Genomic DNA, 10,316 nt, shown 5'->3' with positions numbered 1-10,316 from the left:
CGCGCCCGCCGCTCCCGTGGTTCCCGCACTGAGGAAACGCCCGGAGCTGAGGCAGCAGCACCGCCTGCCACAGCCTGCTGCCCTGGCCCCCGCGGTGCTGCGAGCAGCCGGCCCCATTTCCCTCTCACTAGTACTGACGATTCAGTTTTTTAACAACAGTGAGGACCGATGAGGTCTACGGCTGCGTCTTCGTACCCGATCTGTTGTCAGCGTTGAGCTGTGCAACAGATTTGCCAAAAAAACCCCCAGATTTGCAAATGCACGGCCCGGCGGCACGCAGGACCAGTGCCCAGCGTTGCCGTGCTCCTCTTCCTCGTCCGCCCTCCCCTGTCGCTGCGGCACCTTCCTCTCTAGCGACGGCCGCTGAGCGCACACTTGCCTTACAAGTGATTCAGCACAAACAAACTGTGTGCTCATGAGTTTTGAGGTTGGTTTTTGGTTGGGTTTGTTTTTTTTTTTTCCCCTAACCCCAATAGCAGGCATGAGTGTTGCTCCAAAATACCAGCTGGCAAGGTGCGAGATGCTGTCTGGCAGCCGAGTGCTCCCGCTCGTGCACGGGCTGCATCGGCTGTGTGAAGCGTGAGAAAACCCTGCATAAAACTCCGTCAATCTTGGAAGCACTCTGTTTATATTCTCTTCATGTTGTCTCATTAGTGCAGAAACTTGCTTCTGCATGAACGTTACCACCAAAATAATGGCCTAATATAATTAAAGCTCCTGGCTCTTTCAGTTTGATGGGTGATAAAAAAAAAGGCCTCGTGTCTTCATGAATTCAAAGCTTGCGTGGTTGCACAGTCTCACTGAATCTGTCTCCTCGCTCCCTTCAGAAACACCGCGGCGGTGGTCCACAAGGCTTTGGATGCACGTCAACGAAGCGTTGGCCCCCGGCGGCACATTCTGCAGGCTTCGTAACTGCTGTGCCAGCCCTGATGTTTTATGCAGCCCAGGCCCAGAAGAAACTTTGTAAGAGAGGTCTAAAGAATTCAGATGGAGTGACTGACCTCGAGCACAGTCGCTCTGAAGTTATTGACAGCTCGTTCCCATGAACGCTGCCATGCAGACTTACCAAATATTTTCTTTCTTCAGAAAGTCAATGGAGTGTTACCAAATGTACTCAGCATTCCACTGTTTGCAGTAATTTTGCCATGATATTCCCAGTGAAATATTACTGTTTATGTCTGTGTAATAAGAATGGAAAGAAAATACGCTTTCCTTAACAAGACATGGATGCAAATCCTATTTAGGATGGGTTTCATGTTTGCAGCATGGGGAGGTTTGGCTCTGATGAAAGTCATGTGTGTAGTTAGTTGTTTTACGCACTGCGAGTCTCAGATGACTGGAATTATGTTCTTCCAATTTAACAAGGTTACCCAGTTAACGAGCGGAGAGATGAGTCAGAGCACAACCCTAGATCCCAGCTCTCATGAATTTAACACGTCAGGACAGTCTGAATCTGCCCCTTCCACTCTGAAAAGACGATCCTTACTGAACAGTACATGCAATTAAACTTTTTCGTTCTCTTCAAATTTTGGATGTTGGAATCAGAGCAAACAAACCTTATGAATGTGACACCGGGCCGTTTATTTGAGAAGCTGTTGAATTTAGATCTAGTTTTTACTGCTCTAGGACAAGAAGATGCCGAGAGGGTGTAGGTTATACTTCAGAGTCAGGCAGGGTTTTTTTTTACTGCACGGTAATGGAAAGGTGCCTGAGGGAGCCTGGCAATCACTGAAATCTGTTTTGGTGGTCGTCTTAATTAGCCACTAAAGGCGTGCATGGTCTGTGCCAAAGGAAGGGGCCTCGCCTCAGCGATCGGGGTGAACCTGGGTAAGCTCTACGGGAGGTCACCCGTACTGCTGGCGATTACAGTCTGCCCTGTCTCTGCGCGCAGGCAACGGGACGAGCTGCTAAATCAGCAAGGACGGTTGTCATCGCGGGTATTCCAGATGGCCTTCTGCACAATGATGTCATGACTGACATCCTGATGATTCATTTCCAAATGTCGAAGAATAACGGGGGAGATGTGGAAGAAGTAATGTATCCGACGATGAAAAAAGGAGTTGCATATGTAACTTTTGAAGATCGAGAAGGTATTTAGATTAATATACCAAATACAGCTGTCCCCCAAAGAATTGGCCCTAGAATGTTAACCCTAAACAAAATTATTTTAAATTGCTTACTGGTACTAGGATTTTACAGAACTGGGAGACTTAATGCCTCTCTTTTAGTCAGTCAAATTTGTAGGATTTTATTTCTGTTCAGTGAAGACGTGACTCTGAACAGGCTTTGCGCAAAGCGTCTGTTTGGTTTGGTTTTAGGAATAAATTTATACTGTGTATAACAGACATGATTTTTATTGTCAGGCCTTTGAGGAATAAATCTCTGCCAATTAATGTTCTAAGAAGACAGGCTTCTGCCTCTCTCTGAGCAATTTTGACTAATACATAAAATATTAGGCAAGAGTATTGAATCGCCCGCGTGTATGTACGGGAAATTGTTGGGGAAATCACCAAGAATAAAAGGACCCGTGAAGTGTTCTGCCATCAGACTGGCAATGACGCATTATCTTTCTGCACAACAAGTGAACCTGGCTTTCTCTTTAGTTGTAGAGAGTGTTCTAAAGAAGGATGAACATCGACTGGAAGACAGGAGGTTGTCTGGATACTATCCGCTGAAAGTAACCCGTTACTGTGAAAACGTAAGCTCATTCATAATTTATCTAGTGCTTCCATTGCTGCGTAAACCGTTACTTAACTTCTCCAATTCAATGTTCTAGGTCTTCAGCTCTGTCACATCTGTCCTCAATATGTCTGTTTTCAAAGATCAGTTTGTTTTAGAAGACCTGATACAAGAATTTAAAAAGAAGAGCACAGCTTTGAGCTTTGGTCCTTTGCAATCCAATGGGCAGATCTCTGTCCAAGGGTCATTTCCAGCAATGAAATTGCTAAGAGACTTTCTCTTACTAAAAGCACAATCCCTTTCGGAGAAGGACGAAAGAGAAGAAAGTAAGTCCCGTCAGAGGCCGAGGAGGAGGCTACAGCAACACGGACTTACCCCGGAGACGAGCAATTCTGTTCATGCTGCAGATGGGGAAAAACAAGTGGTCGTTCTTGACACAGATACGTATCGCTACATGAAGCACTTTTTTCCCAGGACATTCCCAGTAAATGCTGATGTTGTAATTTCTGAGATCACTGATGGCGATATAACTACAGTATCTATTGAGAATGCTGGAGGTAGGTCTGGTGCTGGACAGGTATTAAGAGTCAAAGAGAAAATTGAAGATCAGTCTGTAAAGCTCCATCACGCTTTACGTAAAGAAAGGATCTACTTTGAAGAGCACGTCAGAGGTGGAACGTGGAGATACAAAGGGGTGTGTGCAAGTCTACAAGCCCGTTACCCTCATGTTTTGATCATTCCTTATGATACTCACATTGATGTTATAGGAAATTCTTCTGAGATTTTTGAATTTACAAAGGAGGTGAGCAATAAGTTTCGGAGCCTGTTTCAAAGCAGGTAGAAAGTTCATGGTTTTTACACGTTGTGCTGCTCAGACAGACCGCACCGGTGCAACCTGTGTGCCTCTGTGTCACTGCGGATCTGTCACATGCCTCCTGCTCACAGTCTGCACTTGAGGGTGGACAAGCCCATTCCCCCCAAACACCAAATTAAGTTCAGAACAGGAACCAAATAATCTGTCTCTCTCGTGAGCTTAGAGACCGAAGAAGTTAGGCTTCCTCTGTCCAGGGACAGCCGCCTTTTGCCTTTTGTTAGCTGCATTCTGGGCACGTGCACTCTCATTCTGTCTTGCTGTCAGGGAGCGTATGATGAGAAAAGAGAACTTTTTTAAAGCATTCTCATTAGCATAACAAGTCAGACTGACAAAGCTGGGCGAGCCAACCTGATACAAAATACTGCATTGACGTTTCTTTGTGCAAGGAGATGACCACTGAAAACGGGAATGGTGGCCTTTTACTGTTGCCTTTATCTGCAGAAGGAAGTCCTCGTCACTGAGGTGCGTGAAGAAGGTAGAGCTTTGACCCTTGAGGGGATGGAACGCTTACTACATTTACAGGTTTACTAAATTTACATGTCCTGAGAAAGACCTTAGAAGATGGCATTGGAAGTTTTTGACAGTAGAAAATAAGCGAGTTTGTTTTCATAGGAGCTCTTTGGTTTTTTCTTTCAGCTGTAATGGCATAGAATCATAGAATGGTTTGGGTTGGAAGGGACCCCTAAAGGTCCTCTAGTCCAACCCCCCTGCAGTGAGCAGGGACACCGCTAACTAGATCAGGTTGCATCTGCAGCATCCCTTGCCAGCCTGTTATTTAGACGTGAAAGTATATCCAAAGTTTTGATAGGAAAATGTCGGGGCATTTAGACTTTGGAATCAGCTTCTGTTTATGCAAATCCATTTCTGTATCCATTACAAGGGTCCAAATACCTATCCTAATTTAGGCTTTTTGTAAAACCAATTCAGAAAATAACTTTTATTTTGTGCTATCAGCGTGTTCAGAAGACTTTGTCAAAACTTACAGAGCACCATCTCTTATGTCTTACGTGCAGGAAAAGTTTTTATGCCATATGCCACGAAATAAATCAGTTCTACAAAATACCGTGTCCATGTTCTTTTAACCAACCCCCAGACTGTTGGTTGGAAGCCCAAACCTAAAGCCTAAGAAATGCTTTCGGCATTTTCTGGTCATGACTGGCGACCCATTGCGATTATGCCAATGAAAGATAAAGTTGTTAAACTAGTGCCAATGCTGTGTATTAAAATACACCGTCAGGGTGGGAAGGTGGTGAGCTGAAGTACTTCGCTGAGTTGGAACGGGGCGGGAGGAGTGGTATGTAAAGGTTTCATCTCTTCCAAGTTCCCCTGTAGCCAGTAGGTTCACCGAGGGGGTTGGAGATGGGGCTGGACAGGGGTCCCCAGAGTCAGGCCCTGGCAGAGCCCCTCTTCTGCTCCCCAGGAGCGCAGGCAGCCCTCCAGCACCGGGCTGCTTTGGGTGCTCCCCAGAGAGCTTCAGCAAAGACGGCAAGGTTTTCAACCTTGCAAAAGCGAAAATCCTCTATGAAGGATAATCCTTTAATGAAATTAGTGCTTTTTACTAGCGTCCGGATTGGTCTTCCCTTCTTTTCTTTGGAAAGCCTCAGCTTTTCCTGATTCACAGCGTTAGTGTTGCCTATACATATCAATAAATGTTTAAGGCTAGGCTGGTAAACCAGTGGCACTGGTGGCAGTTTGAATCCTGACTGGTTACTACTGGCTGAGCGTCGCTTTTTGAGTCCAGTTTGACAACAGAACAGTTTGCAGCACTGGTTACGGGTGCCGTTCAGGTCTCGTTACCCAGCAAGCAAGTCGTTTTTACTGAAGGATTTTGAGTCAAAACCTGAAAATCTTGAAAACATCACAGCTGAATAAAATCCTCTTGATGAATCCTGGTTCAGTCATGACAGCTCCTCTTCAGAGTCACTCGTCAGACGCCCCTTTGCCACCATGTCCTTGGAGGTGCTCGGCTGCCGAGCGCTGGGGCCGTTTCTCGCCCACCAGCCAGCATGGTCTCATTGTTTCCCGGTGTTCTCCCATCTGCTGTCTGCTCTCACACCGAGGATGTCATTTCTTTAGACAAAAGCAGCTTTACCTTGGTGGTTTTGTGTTTATGGGGCGCCTAGTAAATAGGGATCAGGATCTGGGGTAGATGAGTAAAGAGGAGCTATCGTTACGCTCCAGGCTTTCTGGGGCTCGTTTTTCGGGTCAGGGTTGCAGCAGCATTGGCCAGGAACATCCCACCTTCGTCACCGTTGATGGTTCCTTGTCGCTATTTGCCAGGGCAGGGCAGCGCAGGGTCCTTACCAGCGGTAGCAGGGAGGCTGCGGCAGGTACGCCTGCAACTGGCTGAGCCCCACAGAGGAACCTGCTTTCTGTAGCAGGAAAAAAAGCCGTGATCCACCGGGATAGACCAGGGCTTGCTGTAAGATATAAACAGCATTTCAGGAGAATAACATTGTAAGTGAAACACGTATTTGTTCCTTCCTTCACGATGCAGATACCATGGAAAACAATAGATGTTTAGCAAAATCAGAAAGTACGATTTTTTCATTACTGTGAATACTTAAACAAATACAACAAAACAAATCGGTATTAGGTCTGGTAAGAGACTTGCCAGCTCTCATTCTCACAGTTGTTTTTATGGCAAGGAAAGCACTGCTGTATCTATTAAACTCTGAATTTTTACTTAAGGCACAGCTCCTACTGACAAAGCCTAAAAGATAAAAAGGTCACAAAGAGCAGCAGAATCTGAGCCCGGTTCCGGCTGCACCCCGCTATGGTCGGTGGGGTAAACACTGTATTCTGTCGCCTGAAACCCTGAGGACCCGAGAAACAGTTTGACATCCCTTAGCAGGAAAACATGATACAGTTTGGAGGCAAAAGCCATCTCCTTGTTGGCCGGAGGGGATGGGGGAGGTGGACGGAGGAAGAATGATTTGCTGGAGTCCTTTCGCCCTCACTGGCACGAAGCGCTGCTCTGGCCCGGCAAAGGGAGGACAAAGCCGCCTTGACTCCCCATTGTACCTGTGCATCTGATTATGCCATGTCAAAGATGCGTTCAATTCCTGCAGGAAGGAGGTTGTTCCATTAGGAAAAAAAAAAACCAAACCCTTCCTGCAGGTTTAATCGTTGTCATCGAAACTGCCTCTGCCACCTTTGAGTTGCATTGAAACTTTCTCTGTGCATTTGTTAAAAAAGCACCTAGTACAAAAGACCTGTCACGCCTCCCGCAAGATTGCAATGCTGGAGTGACATTTTCTTAAGGAAGAAGTACTCGCTGCTTTTGGGACCCATGTGTCTTACTTAAAAAAAAAAAAAATGAAAAAACATGTAGGAAAAATAAATAGCATTGCTAGCGAATAACTCATTCTTTAAGACAACTTTTAGGCTTGCATCTTCATCTGGCCACACTGGAGACGCAGAAGCATAAAACCCAGATGAAAACAGACCGTAGTCATCAGCCGAGGGCTCGGGGTGGTCGGTGAGTCAGTACCTGCAGCCTGCTGGGGTCAGATGGGGACGTGGTCCCACCAGGAGAGAGGAGATGAACTTAGCAGTCTGTGTATCCGGAGGAGCCGAGGCTCTGGCTTGGCTCCGGTTCGGCTCTCGGGAGGCTCCCATAAACAAACGCACACGTTCCTGTTTTGTTGCACATCTTGTGCGAGAGAAAAGCAGCTGTAGAGCAGGGCCCAGCTAACGCTGGGGAAATTCCTTCTCCATTGCACAACGTTTCTGCGGTGACTTCTTCCCTCGCATTGAGTGTGGCTGGTGGGTGTTTACGGGATAACGTGGCTTCCATCCAGCTTAACTCAAAATAACTCATTTCTTGTCCTTTGGGCTTCTAGCCCTCAATCTGCCACAGTTCCCGATGAAGGGGCCTTTTCCACCCCTCTCTTTTAAACTGAGAACATCGTGAAATCACATGTAGGTACTTCACCTACCGTTAGAGGATGGCAGTCTTCCCTGGTTTCTGCAGCAGTCTGCCTGAAGATAACCAGAGAGCTTGGCTAAGAGAAAAAAAACAATTAATCATTCATTTCAATTGCGATTTAAAAAAAATAGCCATAAAAACAGAAAAAATGGAGTCAAAACTGCACAACAATCCAGGGTTGACAGAGCCCGGTCTGGTTGCACTTACTTTTCCCTTAGCTATAGAGAGTTGCAGAACATCTGCTGGAAAACAAGTCCCTTTTTTTCTGCTTCGCCTAGCACAGCCTTCCTTTGTCTCCTGACACCCATTAACGACCTTTAAAGAAATCTCCTAAAAGTAACTCACTTAAGAAGAAATACTACCTCTAAAGGCAGCGGCCGCTGCTGCTGGAGCGTTGCCTTAAAGCCGTTTTTCGGGTGGATTTCCCCACTCGTTACCTCTACTACCTCTGTAATAGGAGCAGTACGGATCAGGACCAGTGACACAGAGCTCTTCACCAAAAAAAAAAAAAAAAATACTGGAAAAAAATAGTTGTGTTATTTTTGTACAGGTGAAATCATGTCATACTCCTTAAATTTCTGACACAGTGGAGGGGGAGATGCCTCGCGTGCGGAGGGCGGGGTGTACAGATGGCGGCACATTGGCTTGCGCCGAATTGCGCCGAAGAAGGGTGGATTTTCTCCAAGGCAGGAGCTGTGGCTGACAGTCACAACTCATCCCCGATCCAGCGATAGGCGGCTGGCTGCACATAGCGCATATGGAGCTGCACGCCCTGTTCCCTAGCCGTGCTCCAGGAACAGCTTGATATTTCCTGGCGAGCTCAAGGGTACCAGCATGCGGGGATGCTCCATATCGGGTCAGGTCGTGACTAAGAGCTCCTGATGCCATCTGCTCCTGGGGCTGGACATGAGGAGATGGGCAGGGGCCACCTCCCCCAGGCGGTTGCACCCTCTGGACTTTGTCCCATCTGACTTCTCCTGCCATAAACCCGGGGAGCACAAGAGGGAGCCAGATGCTTTGGAGCTGAAATCCCAAAGTCTCCGCTGGGGTCCTGCTTGGCTGGACACGGCAGAAGGAGGAGATGTCCTGCCCTGTCCCTTAGCTGGTGGAAGAGGAGCTCAGGCCACGTTTGCCTGGAGAAGATGTTGGGAATGGTCCCTTCCAGTCTTTCATCACTCACGAGGTGCTCTTACGTCACCTCCTTTCAAGGTTATATAAAAACGAGTAGGGAAATCGAGCACTTGCTGACTTCACACTGAACTTACGGAGGGCCAAGCTGACCACAAGCCCGAGCGCTGCTGTAGTGAATCCCTTGTTAAGCATCATTGCTTCAGAGCCCTGAACCAGGCGAGCACAGCATGGCCACGTGCAGGGCAGATCACCTTGGTGCGCACGCGAGTGGTTGGGGATGCCCACCCTGTTATCACTACCTTGAGACAGGAGGGAGTTACCAGAAGGAAGAGTAGGCGAAAGCCAGCGGTTCTGCTCTCTGGGGGTGATGCTCCCCGCTAACCCCCATCCTTTGGAGGCGAGGACCCGCTGCAGAAAGCAGCGCTTGGATCCCAGCTTACCTGCACTGCTCTCAGGCTCCTGGTCTCCTCCAGGTCTCACCAAGTACAAAGGCTTTGCAGGAGAGACGCCACCGGCTCAAGGTCATGGAGCCCAACTGCTGCATCCAGGAATTACACCCTTCTTGCACATAAGAATAACCCACCCCATCTCCTCTTTGACACGGCTGGCACTGGGGTCAGCGGGCAGTGCTGGCACATATCCATGAGTTTGGCTTTCGGTTAAGACACACTTCAAAAAAAAAACCCAAACCAACCCTAAAAAACAACACCCCCACCTCCCCTGACTCTTCCATTTCAGCATGGATTCTGACAAGTCTTTCCTAATGCTATAATAAAAGCAAACCCTCTTTTTAGTGTTGCAAATAGACGTGCCCTGCCTGGCCTGCACATAGGGACTTAATTTGGAGAAACTCACCATTTTTACTGTCGCCTGGGTGCTTCTGTTTATTAGCAGATAGCTCTTGTGCCGATACAGCCAGATCTTAACAACTGGAACATTTTAATGTGCACAGTAAACACCACTGAGAGCACTTCCCCCCCCCCTTTAAGTTATATGAACGCTTCCCCCATGAGTTAAGGGATTTGGCATTTCTCTCAGGCGTACTTTACATTTTCCAAACTTTCTGAATAACACATTGAGAGACTTAAGCATCTGCACTGCCAAACCAAATGAAAGAAGCAGCGATTTTGCAGGCTCATTAATGCCTAGCACTGACAGGCCTGGAGGGGCTGCGATTTTATTTACATAGGGTAGAGACGGGCCTTTGGGGGAGCGCGGTGTTATTTACATAGAGAAGAGATGTTCCTGCAGGAGTGGGGTCTCATTTAGATGCGAAAGGGACAGGAGCTGGGAGCAGAGCCTTACACAGATACGGTTTTTACCTGTGCTTTCAAAACCACGCTTAAAAACACGGTCGTAAATGCTGTTCTTGGTAGCAGCTGGCGTATTTTTTCCCCACGTGGAGCTGTTAAGAGTTGAGCTGCATCAGCTCCCCCACTGCTAGCAGAGCCCCCCAGAGCAGACGAAGGTGAATTAGCTACAGAGGGAAGAAACGGAAAAGAGAACTTGAAGATGGAAAGATTAAGAAAACCCACAAAATAACAGTATTTAGAACAACTGCGGTCATCAACCCTCCCCCCAAACTCTCCTGGCGTCAAAACCAGAATAACTGTATTTATCTAGCTGCTGGCTCGATGCTATTTGCAGAGCCGTCCCCCCGCTCCCCCATCGCTGCTCCCCATCGCCCCCAACCAACGCGCC

General features: G+C 47.6%; 1 protein-coding gene across 3 annotated transcripts; it reads left to right on the top strand.

Moving 5' to 3' along the window:
- The first annotated feature begins 6 nt into the window (after nt 1–6).
- RBM43 (RNA binding motif protein 43) lies at nt 7–4,569 on the top strand. 3 transcript variants are annotated; one of them, XM_035898937.1, is made up of 5 exons: nt 7–427; nt 828–1,817; nt 1,892–2,090; nt 2,604–2,698; nt 2,777–4,569. In XM_035898937.1, exons 2-5 carry the CDS (start codon nt 1,776–1,778, stop codon nt 3,518–3,520), a joined length of 1,080 nt encoding a protein of 359 aa, XP_035754830.1. In that variant the 5' UTR covers nt 7–427; nt 828–1,775; the 3' UTR covers nt 3,521–4,569. The 3 variants fall into 3 exon arrangements, with proteins under 3 accessions (XP_035754830.1, XP_035754831.1, XP_035754829.1); XM_035898938.1 differs by lacking the exon at nt 828–1,817; XM_035898936.1 differs by having other exon boundaries at nt 7–1,817.
- The last annotated feature ends 5,747 nt before the right edge of the window (nt 4,570–10,316 follow it).

This window comes from Egretta garzetta, unplaced genomic scaffold (assembly GCF_000687185.1).
Source record: "Egretta garzetta isolate BGI_Z169 unplaced genomic scaffold, ASM68718v1 scaffold208, whole genome shotgun sequence".
NCBI lineage: Eukaryota > Metazoa > Chordata > Aves > Pelecaniformes > Ardeidae > Egretta > Egretta garzetta.
Note: the sequence above shows the minus strand (reverse complement) of the source record. Positions and strands in the feature narration are given on the sequence as shown.

What these genes read in the sequence shown, in the direction of transcription:
- RBM43 (XM_035898937.1), top strand. Translation starts at nt 1,776, where the DNA reads ATGGTCTGTGCCAAAGGAAGGGGCCTCGCCTCAGCGATCGGG. An exon ending in AACTTTTGAAGATCGAGAAG is followed by an intron (nt 2,091 to 2,603) that starts GTATTTAGATTA and finishes CTTTCTCTTTAG; the next exon opens with TTGTAGAGAGTGTTCTAAAG. An exon ending in TAACCCGTTACTGTGAAAAC is followed by an intron (nt 2,699 to 2,776) that starts GTAAGCTCATTC and finishes TCAATGTTCTAG; the next exon opens with GTCTTCAGCTCTGTCACATC.